At 47.4% G+C, this 21,685-nt stretch overlaps 1 protein-coding gene and 1 long non-coding RNA gene across 14 annotated transcripts in view; one reads left to right on the forward strand and one right to left on the reverse strand.

Moving 5' to 3' along the window:
• CLEC16A (C-type lectin domain containing 16A) overlaps positions 1-21,685 on the reverse strand; it is a 231,073-nt gene that overhangs the window by 201,976 nt on the left and 7,412 nt on the right. For 12 of the 13 annotated variants that reach the window (XM_029576845.1, XM_029576846.1, XM_029576842.1 and 9 more), the window contains exon 2: positions 11,207-11,335. In XM_029576845.1, coding sequence (XP_029432705.1) covers positions 11,207-11,331 — 125 coding nt within the window. In that variant the 5' untranslated portion in view covers positions 11,332-11,335. Of the gene's footprint in view, positions 1-11,206; positions 11,336-12,381; positions 12,402-21,685 lie in introns of all 13 variants that reach the window. The other variant, XM_029576844.1, reaches the window with a different exon arrangement.
• Positions 1,220-18,530, forward strand: LOC115075908. Its single transcript, XR_003852639.1, has 3 exons — positions 1,220-1,956; positions 11,547-11,662; positions 17,114-18,530. It is a non-coding gene; the product is annotated as an uncharacterized LOC115075908 (long non-coding RNA).

The following is a 21,685-nucleotide window of genomic DNA, read 5'->3' on the forward strand; positions in this document are numbered from 1 at the left end:
TATACCTGACAGCCACTACTGCTGAGTGCCAGACAACCTTTGCTTCCCATGGAACGCTGATACTAGCTCGGGTCGGAAAGAAGGAACCTGATCTTAAGAGATTCCCAGATATGGATCTCTGCAGGACTGAGCCTGAGTAAAAGTCCTTAGAGTAAGGCCACGTCCTGAAATGGCCTTTCATGGATGTCCATTTTGATGGCCCCAGAGGCCAATGGCACAGGCTATAGCATCCAAATGATATCCCATGTTGCTAACAGAAGGATTGGGGGTAGTATGAACGGAGCAGCAGTTGCTACTACCCTTAAAATAATTTTACTTTTTCTTTTTTTTTTTTTTTTTTTTAAGAAACTTGCTGGGCAGCCTGGATGGATCATTTGGTCCCCATCTGCGGTCAATCACTCAATGTTACTATGTTATATGTTACTATCCCACTCTATTGCCAGGTTCTTATGGCCTGGATTGGCCACTGTTGGAAACAGGATGCTGGGCTTGATGGACCCTTGGTCTGACCCAGTATGGCATGTTCTCATGTTCTTATGTTCACTCGCTTTAAGAGCTGCTGGGGCTGAGGCTCTCAACCATCAAAGAAGTAGCCTTCAGTCTGGCTGGACCATTCTCTAACCAAACCAGCCCTTGGGCCTGCCTTGCGTCTGAAGAAGTCAGTCTGTTAATAACGGATTTGCTTGTAGGATTCTCCTTTTTTTTTCTTAGCTTCCCACTTCAGGTTGGCTCTAAATACTTTTAAGATGCGTAACAGTGTGCTTGCTGTTATCTCCTATATCAGTGTGGAGCTATTTCTATCTTAGTGAGCTCATACATTTTCCCGTGTTGTGCAAGGGAAGACATTACCAGACATTGGCCCCGCTGTTTGCCCGGCCAATGTTTTAACTAACTAAGCCTCAGCTGCTAATCAGGGAACATGGGTTCAGATGAACTATATCCCAATGCAGCCAGAGGCAAGTCCTTCAGGCCATTCTCTAGGGAAAGCACAGTTCTTTCCCTCATGGGACGGGCCACTCTGTAGCCTCATAGGCCACTGAGCTGTACTGTTACAGATTGAAAGATTTCTAAACCCTGACATAACCATGCTCTGCTAATTAACAATTAACCAGTGCACTGCTAAACATTTGGGGGTCTGTGATTTTGTGGTGTCTTATTCTTACTGCTGGGTTAGCTTTTGAAGTGCAGGACGTCCCATTTCTACCTTTGCACAGCCTGAGCCTGCTGAATCTCACGGTGATATCACACTGCAGGGCACTTTGAGTATAATGCCCCAGAGACGACCAGAAAAGCAGCGCCAGCCTGGGGAGATAGATTTCCCTCCCCCTGCAGTTACTCTCTTCCCAGCTGTGGGCATATCCTCATGGCAGCCATAAAATAACTTCAGATAGCCTGGTTTGAATTCTTTCGGTTCAACATTACTTACCACCTGCCGAGAGCCCCTGCCAGCCGGGAAGAGAGAATAGAACTGTAGCTTCCTCTTTTTATTTGATTTGATTTTTTTTTTCCAAACAAAGAGCTGCCAGGTTTCCTGAGCGTTCGGGAATCCGCTCTCCAGAGGCTGCACAGACCCTCCCGGAGGACCTTGGTTCCTAAGAGTTCTGGGATTACCTCTCAGGGTCTAAACCAGAGCAGGCCCTGGAAGAAAGCCCCCGCTGGCAGAATCAACGCGGGGTGGGATTTTTTTTTTGTCTCCTAACACTCGCTTGCTTCCTTGACAGAGCATTATCAGTCAAGAGGAACCTGCCGGGCTAACACCCGCGTGCTCCGTAGACAGAGTCGTATCATTCAGGAGACGCCTGCAGGAACGCCGACTCGTTTCTCCGTGCACAGGTGGACGTGAACACTGGTTGCCCCCCCCCCACCCACCCATTACCCTCTAGAAGGAGCCTGCAAATGGCAGCGGGCTGTAGGAACTGTGGCCACCATATAGCTCCAGCTATATATTTACCTCAGGTAAGTTCTGAACCCTTGAAGGATTTGTCACAGAATTTCTTACTATTTTAAATCTGTTTTAGCCCATTCAACTTTCACTTTACTAAAGGATACTGCCCACGAGCAACGTTTGAGCCACTCTGCCTCAGCGTAATGCGTTGGAGCAGGGCTGCTGTCAATTAAGGACTTACCAGCTCTCCAATAGCTGGGCCTACTAGCCTGGATTGTTCCACTAGGTCCCCATTAACCCATGTGCCTGCAGATTGTCACGCCCACGCTGGGTAAAGTTTAAGCCTTGCACTATTCTTACAGGCCTTTCCCAGTCTGCTTAGTAAACGTCTGGGTGTATCACACGACTGTAGCATTCCTAATGCTTTGGGAACAACCAGGACCATAGCCTAACAGCAGGGAGTTATACCTTCCCCCGTGGTAAGTGCAGGATCCACTGTTGCTCTCTTTCAAGTATATGCATAGCCACAAAGAAACTGGCTTAGCTGCTACTTATCGCCTCCAGACAGGGCTGGAAGCCCACCCGGTTTCTACTTACTTCTGCTGTTCCTTCACCGGTGAGATAAGGAGGCAGGGGTGGAGGGAGAAAGCAAGAGTGCCTTGCAATCCTCCTGAGGGTCCAAGAACCACTCTCTGGAGGTATCCACAGCAACTAGCATTGTACTCTGGGTACACTACAGCCCCCGCAGGGTACTGGTCCAAGCACCATTCTCCGGAGGTTTTGCAGGCAACTGGGAGGGACCCTCCAGGAACTCAACCAGGGCAGGGCCTGGGAGACTGCTACCACTGCGATGACCCAGGAGCTCGACTAGGGCAGAGCCTGGGAGACTGCTCCCACTGAGTCAAGTAAGCGGGCCAGGATACACCCCGACACTGGGAGCTACGTCCTGTTCACGTGTCTGCCGTTGCAGGAGACAGAGACTACTGGTATTGGCCAGGGCCACACTTCCTTTATAGCCCCGAGTGAGGTCATGAAAAAGGTGGGTCTTCTATCTCAAATCAGCTGTGGAGGAGGAAAATCCTGAACGTAATGATAATAAGGCATAATCATTTTAAATCTGCTGCGTGCTGCTCTGGGCAATCCTTTGGGTTTGATAAGGCAAGATAATAATATAACATACACCTATAACCACACAAGATAACCCACCATTTACCCAAAGACACAAAACTGCAGAAAACCTTTAATAAAGAGAGGCCCGAAAGTGCCGTTCCTTTATCCTAGGATTTCTTGCAGGGGAAGGAGGATGCCACACGATACGTTGGATTTACTGAGCTTCCCACCGTCACCCGTGAGAAATCTCCTCGCCTGACAAAGATGCATGAAAGGACCAGCATCTGGAGCTCACTGCCTGATGGGCCGAGAGCGCCTCATTATTTAAAAAGCAGTTCAACCCATTTTTATTCTGGAAATGGTAACAGCGACGCTGTACATGATAGTGACAGCTGAATTCTTTTGCTTTCTGAATGATATTTGAGAGCACTTTAGGTTGTTAATCTGTTTTTCTAAACATTGTTGTTTATTATTATTGTTTGCATGTGTTTTACGAATGTGGGATTGTAATCCACCTTGATTAGTTGGAAAGGGTGGGATATAAGTGATTTTAAATAAATAAATGCTGTGCTTTTTCAGCAGAAAGCCTGCTGTCATCTTTCAAACACCCCCTCCCCCATCCCCTGAATGACAAAGTCACTATAAATCTGCTCTACCAAGTGTTCAGCCAAAATGACTTGCCTAATAGCACAATTAAGTAGCCTCTTACGGCAGGCGCTGGAATTTATCACCCATTTACCCTTGAGAAGAACTTCTAAAGTTAGGAGCTGGGCTCCTGAGGATGTTCCCACTATAACGATGCTACGCTTGTTTGCTCTTTTTAAAAAGGACTTCTAATCAGGGGCTGGAGAATCCCACACGCTGGCTCTCCTAAACTCCTGGACATGGCCACAGGCACAGGCACCACCGATGGGTGGGAAGGAAAGAAAAAAAAAGAGCCACTGCTGCCAGAGCAGGCCAAGAAAGAAGAGGGAAGGAGGCGCAAAGAAAGTCAAACTTACTGCAAAAAAAAAAAAAAGACATAAGCAAATTAAGGGGGAGTAACAATTTCAAAAAGGGAAAAGAAGAACATTTTTCCATGGCTCGGAAAAACACGGGTTGGCATTCGAGTTGGCCAAACTGTTTCTCTTTTCTGGATTCTGGTCCTCCATCGTTTCCAATCCTAGGGATTTTCCCCGTGGAAAGCCACCGGTCTGCAGGTAAAACGTAGGAACGCAGTTCCAGAAGGCGCCTGCTTTCACGCCGTAGGGTAGAGGCGGCGTTCCCGGGGGAAGGGGGGCGGTCCACTTCAGGGAGAAAGCTACGGGCCACAGTTTTAGATTTTCAAAACGATGCTCAGAGGTTTGAACAAAAAAAGTATCCATTAAAAAAAAAAAAAAAAAAGGGGGGGAGGTGCAAATCTCTGCGCCTACTTTTCTCTTGCAATCTTCAAAGTCATAAGAGGTGCAGACTTTATCTTGAAAATTGGTGCAGAGAAAAAAAGCACCCTAGGACGTGGCAGGAATGTGGGCAGTCTGAAAATTGTCCCTAAATGATTTTGCACGACTGTTTAATAAAATCAGTGCTGAAACAATTACAATTTTAAATAAAAAGAGAGGGGGATGGGAGGGAGAGAGAGAGAGAGAGTGTGAAAAGACCAGCCATATGCGGAGGAGTTGTTTTGGTTTGTTTTTTTTAAATATTAAACCCAGGATGTTTCACAGTTGGAATCAGTTTAGTTAAAGCGGGCCCTGCTGTTCTGCTCTCACAAAATTTCAGGCAGAAATTAGAACCACCAACATTATTAATACGCCCATGGCTCCTTCTCATTTGGATGTTATTCTCAAGGGCAGGCAAGGGTTTGAGGCTGTGCTTAACAATTCCCAGCGCAGGCCTCAGCCTCTCAAGAACGCAGCTGTGGCTGGGTTTCTGGCTGACCCGCGCCAGGGTCGCTGCTCCCCGGAGGTCAGAACCCAGCACAGCGGGTGACCTCCAGGGAGGAGAAGCCGACAGCTTCCAGCTCCATCCGAGGGGGGCTCAAACACCGGGAGGCCTTCCCACCCGGCTTCCCTGGGAGGAGGGAGGGGGAAGGAGGTCCCCTCCCTTCAATCCCAAAAACATTCATCCACCTGAATGGGTTCGTAAGCGGCTCCAGCCGCGCTGTCCGTTAGGTGATGGCTGGGACTCTGCGCCCGAGGAGGAGCAATCCATCCCGCATGTCAACCCACGGCAACGCCACCGAGGCACGGGGCCAGGCCCAGAGGAAATTCTTAAAAGGCATTTACATAAAAAAACACCATTTGGCCCAAAATAAAAAGAAGAGAGGCCAAGGCATAAGACCAGGGGGAGGAAAAGAAAGGAAAATTAGGGTCTTACCTTTGCTAATTTTCGTTCCCGTAGTACCATGGATCAGTCCAGACAGCTGGGTTATGCCTCCCCTCCAGCAGATGGAGTCAGAGAGAAAACTGAAAGCACCCCCTAGATATACTGGTGTGCCACCTGCGATCCCTCAGTATATGTGATATCAAAGCAGAAATAAGAAATGAATCACCGTCAACTGTACCCCCAATCGAATGGCAAAGGATTGTGATCAATAGCATGACCTAAAGGCTCAGATCAAGTAGAAACCTCCTTGAGAACAGGTAAAACCAGAAATAACAAACAGGACACCACAGAGTGAACAATAAAACACGAGGAACGGAGACACTGCACCTCGAAACTGTGGCATCTATTACAATACAATACAATACAAACTGTAATGGAAGAAAACACAGAAAAGGAACACGAGCGGACTCCCAGAATTACTAAGGGCGGGCGTCTGGACTGATCCATGGTACTACGGGAACGAAAATTAGCAAAGGTAAGAACCTAATTTTCCTTTCCCTGTACGTACCAGGATCAGTCCAGACAGCTGGGATGTACCCAAGCCGCCTTAACTGGGGTGGGACCCTGAGAGTCCCGCTCGAATCACACTGCTCCCAAAGGACTCCGCAGGAGGACCACGAACATCCAGGCGATAATGCCTGGCAAAAGTATGCCAAGATTTCCATGTGGCCGCCCTGCATATCTCTTGGCAAGAGACCAAATGATTCTCTGCCCATGAAGTCGCTTGAGAACGTAGAGAATGAGCCTTAAGCCCAGCAGGAATAGGCTTCCCACATCCAACGTACGTGGCCACAATAGCACCCTTTAACCAGCGTGCGATCGTAGCTTTGGAAGCCTGAAGACCCTTCTTGGGTCCATTCCACAACACGAAAAGGTGATCTGACTTCCTAAAGTCATTGGTAACCTCCAAATAGCGTAAAAGAATCCGCCGGACATCCAGACGCCTCAAGTCCCTACCTTGAGAAGACTGCAGGTCCTCTTCCGAGAAGGAAGGTAATTCCACCGTTTGGTTGACATGAAACGCGGAGACCACCTTAGGTAGGAAGGAAGGAACAGTTCGTAGAGAAACCCCCGACGCCGAAATGCGCAAAAACGGTTCCCTGCAAGAAAGAGCCTGAAGCTCCGACACCCGACGAGCTGAGGAAATGGCCACAAGGAAGACAGCCTTGAGAGTCAGATCCTTCAAGGAAGCCGCCTTAATAGGTTCAAACGGAGCCGCACACAAGCCACGGAGTACCAAGTTCAAGTTCCAAGACGGACAGGGAAGCCGGACGGGAGGACGCAAGTTCCTAACTCCTCGCAAAAACCGCGCCACATCCGGATGACTCGCAAGGGAAGAGCCTTCTACCTTACCTCGCAAGCAGCCCAAGGCCGCCACCTGAACTCGAAGCGAATTATACGCTAGCCCCTTCTTCAATCCGTCCTGTAAGAACATAAGGATATCCGCCACAGACGAACGTCTGGCCGAAGCACCCGTCGTGTCACACCAATCATGGAAAACCTTCCAAACCCTCGCGTAGGCGAGCGTAGTGGACGACCGACGGGCCCGAAGGAGAGTAGACACCACCGCGTCCGAATAACCTCTTTTCTTCAACTGCTTCCTTTCATAAGCCAAGCCGCCAGACAAAAACGATCCGCCAGATCGAAAGATACTGGACCCTGACGAAGAAGATTGGGAAGATGACCGAGACGTAGTGGGCCGTCCACTGCCAGATTGACCAGATCCGCGAACCACGGACGCCGCGGCCATTCCAGAGCCACGAGGATCACTGGGCCGCGATGGTACTCTATGCGTCTTAGCACTTTCCCTACGAGGGGCCACGGAGGGAACACATACAGAAGAATGTGACGAGGCCACGGGAGTGCTAGCGCGTCCACTCCTTCTGACGCGTGCTCTCTCCTCCGACTGAAGAAGCGTGCCGCCTTTGCATTTTGCCGAGTCGCCATGAGGTCCAAGCGCGGAGTCCCCCAACGCCGCTCGATGAGAGCCATCGCCTCCAACGAGATCTCCCATTCTCCTGGATCCAGGTGCTGCCGGCTGAGGTAATCCGCTTGAACGTTGTCCACGCCGGCAATGTGGGTGGCTGCGAGACGCTCTATGTGCCTTTCCGCCCAAGACATCAATAGCGCGGCCTCGGTCGCTACCGCCAGGCTTTTTGTGCCTCCTTGTCGATTTATGTACGCCACTGTTGTCGCATTGTCCGACAGAACTCTTACAGCTCGTCCGCGTACCAGGGGAAGGAGACACCGCAAGGCCAGGCGGACCGCTCTGGTCTCCAATCGGTTGATGGACCAAGTCGCTTGGAGCGCTGACCAGGTGCCCTGGACCGCACGGGACTGGCAGACCGCTCCCCAGCCCGACAGGCTGGCATCCGTTGTCACCACCAACCAAGGCGGGGGTTCGAGGTCCACCCCCTGCAGGAGATTGGCTGGATTCAGCCACCAAGAGAGACTGGAGCGAGCCGGCTCCAGTAAAGGCAATTCTATCCCGTACTCCTCCGAGCGGGGATCCCAGCGAGATAGAAGTGCTCTTTGTAATGGACGCATATGCGCAAAAGCCCATTGTACCATTTCCATAGTAGATACCATATGACCAATGACTTGTAAATAATCCCAGACCGTGGGCATCTCGAGCTCCAACAGGCGCCGTACCTGAGTCATGAGATTGACCCTGCGTTGCTGGGTAAGAAAAACCTTGCCCACCAAGGTGTCGAACCGAGCTCCCAGGAACTCCAGCTGTTGGGTCGGTTCGAGTCTGCTCTTCGGGAAGTTGACTACCCAACCCAACTCCTGCAGCTGGTGCACCACTAAGGAGACCGCCCGATTGCAGGCCGCCTGCGACTTTGCTCGAATGAGCCAATCGTCGAGATAGGGATGCACGAGGACGCCCTGACGGCGGAGGGAGGCCGCTACCACCACGAGAACTTTGGTGAACACCCTCGGCGCGGTGGCCAACCCGAAGGGGAGGGCGCAAAACTGGTAGTGGTCCCCCATCACCGTGAACCTCAAGTACCGTTGATGCCGTTCTCTTATTCCGATGTGAAGATAGGCCTCTGTCAGGTCCAAAGAAGCCAAGAATTCTCCCTTGTGGACGGCCGCAATAACAGACCGGAGGGTCTCCATCCGGAAGCGGGGCACACGCAACGCCTTGTTTACTCCTTTGAGATCCAGAATGGGTCGGAAGGTGCCCTCCTTCTTGGGAACCAGGAAGTATATGGAGTACCGACCCGTCCGCAGCTGGTCCCGCGGAACAGGAACCACCGCCCCCAGAGCCTGTAGATGGGCGACCGTTTGGGCGATAGCTACCTGCTTTTCTACCGGCCCGCATGGCGATACCAGGAAGAGATCCCGGGGGGGACGTACAAAATCCAACTCGTAGCCGTACCGGACCACGTCGAGGACCCATTGATCCGAAGTGATCTTGACCCACTCCTCCCAAAATCGGGACAGCCGACCCCCAATAACGGGAACGGAGGAGTGGGCCCGCGCACCTTCATTGTGCGGGCTTAATGGCAGGAAAGCCTGTGGAAGCGCCCCCGCGTAGAGGCCTCCTGCCGCGAAAGGAAGAAGAAGACCAGGCCTGGGATCTTGTCGCCTGCTGCCGCTGGGGAAGGGAACCCCCTCTTCCCCCACGGAAACGCCGTTGCCCCCGAAAGCGAGCCCTAGCATTCCCAAACGACCGAGGTTGCCGAGGCTTATCCTCCGGCAACTTGTAAACCTTGTTGTCACCCAGGTCCTTAATAAGCTGGTCCAGCTCCTCGCCAAATAGCAACTTGCCCTTAAAGGGGAAGGAACCTAACCTCGCCTTGGAGTTGGCGTCCGCCGACCAACGACGGAGCCACAGCAACCTCCTGGCTGAGACCGCCGAGGACATAATGCGAGCCGATGTGCGTAACAAGTCATACAGGGCATCCGCAGTATAAGCGACCGCCGCCTCAACACAATTCGCCTGCTCAGCCTCTCCCGGAGGGAGCTCCTGCATGGTCAGCAGCTGCTGAACCCAGCGGAGGTTGGCCCTCTGTACAAGGCTGCTGCAAGCCGCCGCTCGGACCCCCAGAGCCGCCACGTCAAAAATACGCTTTAATAAAACCTCAAGCTTGCGGTCTTGGAGGTCCTTCAACGCTATACCCCCCGTCACGGGGATAGTTGTATGCTTTACCACAGCCGTGACAGCCGAATCTACCGCGGGTGTCTTCAAGAGCTCCAAAGACTCCTTGGGTAAGGGATATAGCCTTTCCATGGCCCGATTCACCCGCAGGGACGCCTCTGGGAGGTCCCATTCCTTGGAAACGATCTGTAAGACCTTGTGGTGAAAGGGAAAGGTCTGCGGGGGAGCTCTAATCCCTGCCATTGCAATATCCCCTGTAGACGTGTCCGCCTCCTGCGGCGGATTCGTTAACTCTAGCTCCTGCAACACATGAAGAATAAGGAAGCTCAATTCCTCCTTTCCAAACAACCGTAGCACCTGGGGGTCATCCCCTTCTACGGCCCCCTGAGTATCCGCCGTCAAAGAGTCCGAAGCCCCCGGGGACTCCGGCACGGCTCCTGAGTCCTCCGGGTCCGCAGCTCCCCCCCCCCGCGGACGGGGACCTTGGCCCCCGGAGGAACCCGCGCCCGGCTGGGTCCCCTGGGGCAAGGCAGTGGTCCTGGGGACCTTCGGGGGAGTGGGCACCTCTGCCTCCCAGCCGGATTCTGCCTGCAAAAAGGCTTTGTGCATAAGAAGCACAAAATCAGACGAAAAGGGAACCACCCTCTTCCGATCTTTCTTCGGGGCATCTGTAGAGAGGGGGGCTCGAGGGATCCCCGAATCGGGCTGGGAGCTCGCGCTCTGGGCACCAGGAGAGGGAGGAGGGGAGATTTCCTCCTCCTCCGACGCTGACGATTCAGTCTGCCTCGTGGCCAAGATGGCCGCCGCACTCCTCCCCGAGGGAGGAGGGGCCGGAGAAATGCTGCCTGCAGCGCTGCGATGCCGGGACGCAGAGGGGAGAGGAGACCTGCTGCGGGCAGCGCTCGGCCCCCGAGAGGATCCCTCGCCCCCGGGAAAACATCGGGGACAGAGACCCTCTCGGGAGAGTCGCGCCCCCGCCCCCCCACAGGACACGCAGAGAGACGACCGCGGCATCAGAGCAGCGAACGGAGCTGCTACACAGAAAGGGCGCCAAAGGCAAGGTGAGGGGAGCCTCACAGAAACAGCGCGCCGGGTGAACTAGCCACCCCCTCCGGGTCCAAGAACACGCTGGCAGGCCGGGGTTAGGGGAAAAAAAGATATAAATATATATAAATAAAAGTAGTTCACTGCCTGTCCCCAACAGGACTTAAGTGACTGAGTTAGTCCACTTCAAAACTTTTTTTTTTTTTTTTTTTTTGAAAACCCCCTTCAGGGCTGAATCCCCTGGAATTGGGGGGAGGGTGACCGGCCCACCGGTAAGCTCTCCCCCAGGTTCAAGGACACTGTACTCCGGGAAATTAAGGAGGACACTGCCCTCCTGCCTGCCCGCAATGAGCTCCAACCGCGCCGCGCCAGACACTAACACAGACAAACAAACGATAGGAGGGAAGAAACCAATTGATCTTTGTCCCTTTTTTTTTTTTTTTTTAAATGTTTCCCAGTACCAATAAACTGACCAGGCCAGGACCGCAGGTTATGCCTCTCGTTCTGCTGGAGTCAGAGAAAATACTGAGGGATCGCAGGTGGCACACCAGTATATCTAGGGGGTGCTTTCAGTTTTCTCTCTGACTCCATCTGCTGGAGGGGAGGCATAACCCAGCTGTCTGGACTGATCCTGGTACGTACAGGGAACCCAAGGTTAACACGGCGACAAAAAGGAGGCGCATTAAAGGACTTACTCGAACACCGAGCTGTCATTCTGATCTCCCCAGATAAGAATTTCTGTAATAGAGCGAATGGTCTCCACTAAGAGATTTCTATTGTGATCGGTCACCGTGGTGTTTTTCGTCAAAACGTGATACATATACCTGACAGGGATAAAGGAGATAAAAAGTCAGAAATGCAGGTCTTTAAAACCTAAAGGTAAATGGTGAAAACAGAACCTAAAAAAAACTGAATTTTAAAATACTGTTCACTACATTGGCAAATATTTTATCTTTTGTTCAGGCAATTTACAATCTTACCAGGCTACTGTTCTTAGGTGCTTATAAATTGTAACATGTGGTATTTGTTTTCCAGGTAATTAGGGATTCTTGAGAGAGCAAATAATGTCAGCGTTTTCACGGCACAGGTTACCTTTTCCAGATTAATGAAGTACACACACAGCTCAGGAGTCATCAATGCTGAAAAGGCAGGTGCGTGGAAGGGTGCTCGTCCTATTTTATGTTTTTGCTTTGGTGTTGTTTTATCAGTATTTATCAGCTAACACCCCAAAATCAGAAACCCTAAACATAACCAAGGGTCATACACCACAGTCAGTAGAATAACGTTCCTACCAAGCGATGCACAAATACACCTAAAAATAAAGTGAAGACAAGTCCCAATCTGCCAACTCTCCCTTTCATAGAAATCACCCCAGAAAACAGAGCTGATTCTGCTCCTTGTCTGCTGCTGGCCAAAAAGAGTGGGAGCGTGGACTGGCATGGTGACTTATGAGCAAGGGCTGTATAGAAAAGCTGAAATTTGATTTTGAGGCGGAGTTCAGCTTCCTGGACCCTCCGCAGCGCCCTTGGGGACAGTGCTACTCTCTCCCGGGTGCCCAATGGTCACAGTACTAATTAGACTTAGGGAGCGTGTGCACCAGGTTCCAGGGGGAGCTGGGTCTGGGCCAGACGAGGCTTGCAAAATAAGTGAAAAACCCCCAGGTAACTGTGAATGAAAGGTTCATGGCTCTGTAACCAAACAGAGGCCTGTTCCATGGAGCTGGCAGCCCAAACAGGCAGCAGGAAACCAATACACCACAAACAAATAAGAGAAATGTTCTTTTGTGTCTCATTTTAGTGATGCCCTGCATCTGATTTATGTTTCACCCAACTTGATGCTTTCATTTATAATTTCAATTTAATTGCTTTACCTTAGAATGCTCTTAACCACCTGCAATACATAATATAAAATAAACAGGATAAATAACATGCAAAAATCCCTATGATGCACATTAACAAATCTTTGAGCACCTGTCTAAGGACGACAAACATCATAAAACAACATGCAAGACATACGATAGACTATTAAACAGTAGCCTAAAAAGATTAAAAAGCAAAAGAGAAACTACAGATCCAAAATGAAATAAAGTGTTAAGAACATAAGACTTGCCAAACTGGGTCAGGCCAAAGATCCATCAAGCCCAGTATCCTGTTTCCCTCAGTGGCCAAGCCAGGTCACAAGTACCTGGCAGGATCCCCAAGGGGTAGACAGATTCCAAGCTGCTGATCCCAAGAACAAGCAGTGGATATCTGCAACTCCACCTTAATAATGATTTATGGACTTTTTCTCCAGGAACTTGTCCAAACCTTTTTTTAAACCCAGCTACACTACAGTTTCACCACATCATCTGGCAATGAATTCCAGAGCATAATTATGCACTGATTAAAAAAAAAAAAGGTTCTCTTATTAGTTTTAAATGAAACGCCTAGTAATTTCATTGTGTGTCCCCTGAACTTTGTACTTTTTGAAGGAGTAAACAACTGATTAAAGTTTACTCATTCCATTTCACTCATTATTTTGTAGACTATCATATCCCCCCCTCAGCCATCAACTCTAAGCTGAAGAGTCCTCATCTCTTTAGCCTTTCCTCTTAGGGGATTCATTCCATCCCCTTTATCATCTTATTCGCCCTTCTCTGTGCCTTTTCTAATTCTGGTTTATCTTTTTTGAGATGTGGTGACCAGGATTGCACACAAGATGAATGATGTCACAGCATGGAGCAATACAGAGGCGTTATCTATGATGACACCTAGATCTTTTCCTGAATGGTGACTCCTAATGTGGAATCTTGTCTTGTGTAGCTAATATTTGGGTTACTTTTCCCTAAGTGCTCACTTTGCATTTGTCTACATTAAATTTCATTTGCATGCCCAGTCTCCCAGTTCTGCAAGATCTTCTTGCAATTTCTCACAATCCTCCCATGATTTAAGAACTTTGAATAATTTGGTGTCATTGGCAAGTCTGATCACCTCACTCATTGTTCCTATTTCCAGGTCATCTATAAATATATCAAAAAGTAGAGGTCCCAGAACAGATCCCTGGGGCACTCCACCATTCACCTTTTTCCATTGGGAAGATTTACTGTTTAGCCCTGCTCTCCGTTTTCTATATTTTAACCAATTCTCAATCCACAATAAGACACTGCCCCCATCCCATGACTTTTAATTTCCTAAAAAGTCTCATATGAGGGACTTCATCAAACACTTTCTGGAAATCCAGATACACTATATCTACTGGCTCATCTTTATCCACATGTTTATTTATGCCCTCAAAAAAAAGTAGCAGATTGGCAAGGCAAGACTTCCCTTGGCTAAATCCATGTTGGCTTTGCCCCATTAAACTATTCCTATCTTTATGTTCAGCAATTTTGTTCTTTATGATAGTTTCTACCATTTTGCCTGGGACAGACAGACTCACTGGATTGTAGTTTCCTGGATCATCCTTGAATCCCTTTTTAAAAGTTGGTGTTACACTGGCAACCTTCCAGTCTTCAGGTACCAAAGATGATTTTAATGATAGTTTACAAGTTACTAATAGCAGGTCTGCAATTTCATTTTTCAGTTCTTTCAGCACTCTAGCATGTATACCATCTGATCCAGGTGATTTGCTACTCTTTAGTTTCTTAATTTGCCCTATCACATCCTCCAGGTACACTGAGATTTGATTCAGTTCTGCTGAACCATCACCTTTGAATATCATTTCTGGCATGGGTTCTCTCTCTCTTACATCTTCTTCAGTGAAGACCAAAGCAAAGAATTAATTTAGTCTCTCTGCTATGGCTTTATCATCCCTAAGTGCCCCTTTTACCCCTAGGTCGTCTAATGGTCCAAATGATTCCTTCGCAGGTTTTCTACTTCGAACATATGTGAAAAGATTTTCATTATGCTTCCACAGCAAGTTTATTTTCAAAATTTCTCTTTGCCTTCCTTAGCAATGCTTTGCTTCTTATTTGACAGTGCTTCTATTTCCTGTTTTCTTCATTCAAATCCCTTTTCCATGTCTTGAAAGATGTTCTTTTAGCTATTATAGCCTCTTTCACCTCACCTTTTAAGTATGCCAGTAGTCAATTTCCTTCCTTCTACTTTTCTAATGCGTGGAATACATCTGGTCTGGACTTCCAAGATGGTATTTTTAAATAACCTCCATGCCTGATGTAAACTCTTAACTTTTGCAGCTGCTCTTTCAGTTTTTTCTTAACCATTTTTCTCATGTTATCATGGTTACTTTTTTTGAAAGTTAAATGCTGTCGCAGTCAGGTTTTTTTTAGTGTCCTCCCTCCAATTATTAAGTCAATTTTGATCATGTTGTGATCATTATTGCCATGTGGCCCCCAACACTGTTAACTCTCACACCAAATCCTGTGTTCCACTAAGGACTGAGTCTAAAATAGTTTCCCCTCTTGTTGGTTCTTATAGCAGCTGCTCCATGAAGCAGTCATTTATTTCAACTAGGAACTTTACCTCTCTAGCATGCCCTGATGTGATATTCACCCAATCAATACAGGTGAATCGAAATCACCCATTATTACTATGCTACTGATTTTGTTAGCTTCCCTAATTTCTTTTAGCATTTTATTGTCCGATCATTCCGGCCAGGTGGACGGTAATACACCCTCACTGCTATTTTATTCCTCTTTTCACCTGGAATTTTTATCCATAAAGATTCAACATTGCATTTTGTTTCCTGCAGAACTTTTATCCTGTTTGACTCAATGCCCTCTCTAACATATAGTGCCACCCCTCCACCAGTTTGATCCACTCTATCATTTTGATATAGTTTGTACCCTGGTATCACAGTGTCCTGTTGGTTATCCTCCTTCCACCAGATCTCTGAGATGCCAATTATATCCACTTGTTCATCCAATGCTATGCACTCTAACTCTATCTAATTTTTATACTTCTAGTATTTGTATACAGACATTTCAAAGTATGTTTTTTTTGTATTAACGACCTGCTTATCAGTTTTCTGCATCCCTTCCATTTGACCCAGGTCATACCTACTGGCAGCATGGCACAGGATACAGGAAACACAAATAGCCCACAACAATTACAAGCCAGGAGGATGATTGGATCAACTTGTTACAAAGCTAAAAAACAAGAGAGTTCAAAAATGCACAAAAATAAATGTATTAAATGGAAAACAGAAGTTCTTCAAAATGCAAAACAAAAACATGAAATCTGCTCCCAATTATAATCCAATATGGGCAGGCTCCTTTGTTTTCAGTTTAAATCAATTTTCACCCTAATTTTAGGATAATTAAAGAGCAGCATCGTCTCAAAGCCTCCAGCAACTGCTGGAAACCAGGGTGGGCCAAAGCACCTGCAGCTTTTCAAGTCCCGCCCCCCCAACAATGAAAGCGCTCGCTCCAGTGCCACTGTTTGCTGATTGGTACCACCAATGCAGCACTGGAGAGGGCCACGCCCACCAGAAGCACTTCCAGGCTGGCTCCCTGGCCCCACGAAAATGAAGTGCAGCATTGAAGAGCATGGGAGCCTCAGAAAGCGGGCTGAGGAGGAGGAGGAGAGACATGGGGCCTCCACTAGTATAAATACTAGTAAAATATACTAGTAAAATACTAGTATAAATACTAGAAAAATAAATACTTTTGTATTTATTTTTCCATGTAAACAACTTCTCCGTGCTTCCGCCACGGCTCTTCAGTTAGAAATCGTTAAGCTATCCTTTTTTTCTTAACAGCCCTGTTTGACTTTCCCTGTTGTAATGTAACTTTCGCTTTCAGTGTTAATTGGTTTACCCCGAGTTCATTGTAAACCGGTACGATAAGACATGGCTCTTGAGCATCGATATATCAAAAGAATTTAAATAAATAAATAAATAAATAAATAAATAGTGAGGATGAACGCTGTTGCAATGGGGAGGAAGAGGGAGAGTCTCATTGGGGATGCGGGGAAAGAAAGGGGAATGCTCGGCAGGGGTAAAGAGAGGGATGCTGCTGAGTGGCTGAGCGGAGGAATCTGCTTACTGTTTTACTGTCCTAGCTTCTAGCCACCAAAATCAACACTATTTACCCAGAAAAATGAGTCACTTTTTTCCCCCACTGATTTTCTCCTGGTTTTTGTTCTTGTCATAATAAAACTCTGATACATTCCTGGGAAAATAAAAACCAAAACATAAAGGTCCCTAAATATGAGAAAATAGCCCAACCTAATCTATACCCTAAAACAATAATTAACATAAAGCAGAACTAAAAAAAGAGGCAGCAGAAAGTCCTTTTACTGTTACACTCCTTCGCCCTCGATATAAATGTGGCCTTTATTTGTTCCCAGTTTCAGAGTGTTTATGGACGCTGGCAGGATGTGCCAGTCTTACTGCTTCAGTTTGCATGTCCTCTGCTAATTCACCACTTTTGTAAAAGAAAAACAAAAGCGGTCATCTGGCCTGGATACGAGTGCGGCTTTCGGATTTTAAAAACCCACCCTTCAAAAGTGCTCCCCTGTCCTCCTTTCCCGCTCTTCCATGGCGGCACCGATGCCTCTTCTGAGCGAGAGAAGCTTCCACGTTTGCAACGCTGCATTCTGTTTGCAGAGATAAATCATTACGTTTCTCAGGTTCTAAGTGCTGTATCATTTTCTGCTTCACAGACTGATTCGATGCTGGGACTGGATGAAAATCAAGGGAATTGCTCAACCGCTGGCCAAGTCAAGAGACAGAAAGTAGCTTGCCCGAGATTTTCTGCTTTTCTCCAACAGCGGCACAGTACAGCGGTGATGAGGCTTACATAACAATGAGGTCCTGTTTTCTGCAGCTACGCCAAAAAAACAGGAGAACCAGCCAAAACAAGAACTGTGGCCAAAAGATCTTTAATGGCCTTGCCTTTGCGTTTAGTAATAAATACATTGCATGCAGCTTTTCCTTACTAGTGAGAAATTTAGACAAAAAAAAACAACATATCACTATAGTTTGCTGGTCTGCAAACAAATTCCAGTGAACTAATCCTATCAACAATATCTGGCAGGACTCCCAGGAAGGTATTTCTTTTTAAACTAAATATTCTTCCCTTTCTGAATTATCAGGGATGGGTTTAAGATGTTGGTGCCAATAGGCATTAAATTTACAAACAAGATTCAGGGAGGCCTAAGTGCCTGTACTTTTCTTCAGCACTGTAGTGTTGGCAGCAGTGAAGTTTCTCTTATATAAATCTGCAGCAACATCTCCTCCCAGCTGTTCACCAATATTAGCGCTTGTCAATTTATCCTATTACCACCTCAAAGTAACCCCACATGAGGATTCCAAGGCCCATGTAGCCCCCCCAATTTATTTCCTGGTGTAGGTCATACACCTCAGTTGACTCTGGCTTTCCCTGCATCTTTTCTCAATTAGGCATCGCTGTGCTCATCCCAGGCTTTTTTTAATTTACCCATCACCTCCTCCCTTGTAGGCCATTTCATGCACCCAACACCCTTTCGAAAAGCTGGAACAATGCTGTTTAAATGGGCCCTCTACCCCCTTCCCCCCATACCAAATGCCTACCTGCTGAAACCTTTCAGGGCTATAGCTTCCAATTAACAAAATTCAAAGCATGCAAAAAAAGTTATGAATAGGAGCAAAAAAATAAAAATAAGAGAGCCAATATCCACCAAGACGGCCCCAGGATTGTTTCTGCAGCACGAAGGACAACATCACAGGCCAACTATCTCCAGATACTCTTCCATTTATACAGCTTGGAAGTTTGGCAAATTTTAGGTTTTGCTTTTTTACTAAATTGCATTTATGTCTTGCCTATCAAATCAAATGCCTGGGGCACCTAATTGTACAGCAACTCAATAAACCCGCCTCAAATATTCCAAATCAGTCGATCACATGGCATGTCGAGTACCCTTTCACTAAACAGCGGGGTTTGAAAAGTCCACTTGCCTGCTCACCTGGGCTGAGTATTTTTTCCCAGTGAATGAGGCCCCAGGGTCCTTGGCCATAGTCAGGACCCTGGAGGAGGCAGTGTGATGGTCTGGACTGGGGCTTGAGAGGACAGCGAGAGGGCTGCGGCAGGCAGGTGGGTGGGAGAGCGAAGAGGAAGGTGGTGGGGTGAGAGCAAGAGAGAGAGAGAAAAGGTGGTGAGAGGGATGGAGAAGGAGAATGCGGGAGGGAGGGAAAAAGAGGAGACCAGAGTGAGGAAGGACAGAAGGAGAGAGAAGAGAAAGAACTGAACCTGGGTAAGTGGGGAATGGAGGAGGGGGAGAGAGAGGCTTGAAGGCAGGGGTGTGCACACATCGAGAAATGTACTCACCATGTACTCCTGTCCCCTCAGAACAAATAATAAGGGTGCTGCTACAAGAATACATGCTGAATGTATTGCATCCTTGGGAAGTAACGTCTGGAGGAATCTTTAAAACCCTGCTAAACAGGCGAGTGATCAGGACCCTGGTTTATGGAAGCCTCTCATTGGCACCAACAAGGTTCATCAGACTTGCTCAGTTTCTGCTGTTTATTCTCTTACAGAACAAAAGATACCTTTTATTATGTTGCTGCTGTAGTAATGAGCTTTCAAGATCCCTAGGATCTCTCTTACAGCACAACAAAATCACTGAAAAGCAAACAGTGACACAACTAAAATGAAAAGGATCTGTTAATTCATTTACCGTACTTTTAGCATGGTGGTCCCTAATCTGACCTACGAGGAGCCCCTGACCAGTCTGGCTTTCAGGAGACTCCTAGTGAATATGCATGAGACAGATTTGCATCCAATGGAGGTGGCACATGCACTCCGGCTCATGCATATTCACTGAAAGTCTCCTTTAAACCAAACTGTTAAGGGCAGAGCTTCCAAAACACTTAGCCAATGTGACCCCATTTTAGAACTTAAAAATTCACATGACCCCAGAGGATGATGAAAGCAAGTTAGCAGGGGTGCAGGCTCCCTCCAGCAATCACTTCACTCTGACCCTCCACCCTCTCCATCAATCCTCTTCTCGCAACCTCTGCCCCTCTAACTGAGCACCTCTTACATCCCCCAGCTCACCCCCTCCAGTCTTTTCATATCAGCCCAGCAGATCCTCTCTCACCTCCCAGCCTTTTTTTTATTACCCCCCCCAACTGATCCTGTCATCCCTTCCCTCTCTCACCTCAGCTCATCCCCAACCCTTCTCTCAAATCCCTCCCAATTAATCCCCTCTCACAACTTGCTCCTGTTACATGCCCCCCCCCTCACTCTCCACAGCCAATCCCTCTCCAGCTGATCCAACCCTCAAAACCCCCTGCATCTGATCACGCCCTTCAAACAGCCCCACTTCTAAAGGGTCAGCGGCAACATTTTCCTTTTAACCCTGAGCCAGAAGTGGCTAACAAGTGGAAAGAAGAGAGGCCAGGCTGCTCTTGTGTAGGTTCAGTAATGAGTGAGGAACGAGGAAAAGTGGCAAACTCAGCCCACCCTTCCCCTCATGGCTGGTCCCAAACCCGACGGTGATCTGCAAGTGGCAGCAGCATTAAGGAATGAAAGTCAGCATTGAGCCTGTGAGCCAGTGCAAGATCACAGACCCTGTTCTCTCCTAATGCAGGGCTTCCTGTTACCACAGGAAATCATGCAAGGGCAGGGCCGTCACAGAGCCTGCGAGTGGGTGCTGGCTTAAAGGCCCCATGATGACTTCTACCTTTAATGCTGGTGCCTGAAGAGTTCTGTCCTTTCAGGCGCTTAGACCCCCCATTTGGGGTCTCTACCCCCAGTTTGGGAAGCCCTGGGTTAGGGTCTTTAATCAGAAGCAGATGTCTTCGGCACCTCTGAAGGATGAACTGACAGCAGGTCATCAAAATAGCAGCCCAAGCCCACAATACCACAGCATGCGCTCACTGTTCCCTAAAATGTTTAGTCCGAGCTTAACCTCTTGAGACTGATTATTTTGAGTCAAAACATCATTGCATCAAGGATTTAGCTACTTGATAATTCTTTTGAAAACGGTGTTTAATAATATTTAAGCAAGAATAGAAATGTGCGATTCCTGTTGAGCTGTTCTTTAATTTTCAAATTAAGTAAAAATCTGATGGTTCTTTAATTTTCAAATTAAGTAAAAATCTGATGGTCGTTACTGGTGTTAAGTACCATAGAGTCAATGTCGGCTTCTGGTGACGTGACGGATTAGATCTTTCTGAGATGACCTCTTGCCAACTGCCTCTCAAATCTGCTGTAGAGACATCAGTGGCGTCTGTGATCCCATCCTTCTACCTGGTTTTCTGTCTTCCTCCTTTCCTGTTGCCTTCCACAATACAAAGTCTGATCTTCTTCTATATTCCATTGTTTGCCTGCATCACACATCCAAAGGACGTCAGTTTCTGCTTTAGCATCATGGCCTTGAAAGAACAAATAGATTTTCCTTGGTCCTGGACTGATTAGTTGTCTTTACTCTGCAGGAAATCTTGAGCAATTTTCTTCAACACCATAGTCATTGGCACATTTGTATAACTGTTTCTGCATACGTAGTTTACATTCTTATGAAATATATTAAAATTAATAAATCATTCTTGAAGGAGAGTACTGTTTACTGTTTAATTACAAAATGTCCCTAATCCATTTGTTGATGTATGCATACAAGTCCAAATATTCTATAGACAGGAAAGAAACTGAAGTCTTACATCCTGGGTTCACTATCTTTCTATATGGCCAATCTAGGGACAGGAGGATAAACAAGGAATCTAACTACAGACATGTGTGACTGCGATGGATCTTTGCAGACTGTTTTCCATCTGAATAAAGGACTCTGTCTTCAACAATTCATATTTGTTGAGGTCATAGTATTGTAGTCATCTTCTTGTGACAGAGCCTTTCTGGTGATGGGATCAGAGGCTACCAACAAACAATCCTTTACACTGGATAAACAAACTATGTAGGTCACAGAAGGAAAGCTTGTTTTTCTTATCTCAAAGCTAATATAGATAGAAGCTTCTGCTGCAGAATATTTCACAATATGCCAAGCAAACTGCTGTCCTTTAATTGTATTTGTTTGATTGAGCATCCAAGGACACTTCTAAAATAATACGCAGATAAACTAAAGTGCTGCTTGATTGCTCTCAGTGTTACCCAGAACTGTCTGCCTTCATCCTCGTGGTCATACAGATTCTCCCAAGTCCAAGAAATATTTAACCTACTGTTTTCCACAAAGCTTTGCAGTTAGGTTTTGCCCTGACAAAGACCTATTTCTTCACAAGTAGGAACTGTATTGACTACT

Source organism: Rhinatrema bivittatum, chromosome 14 (genome assembly GCF_901001135.1).
Source record: "Rhinatrema bivittatum chromosome 14, aRhiBiv1.1, whole genome shotgun sequence".
NCBI classification, from domain to species: Eukaryota; Metazoa; Chordata; class Amphibia; order Gymnophiona; family Rhinatrematidae; genus Rhinatrema; species Rhinatrema bivittatum.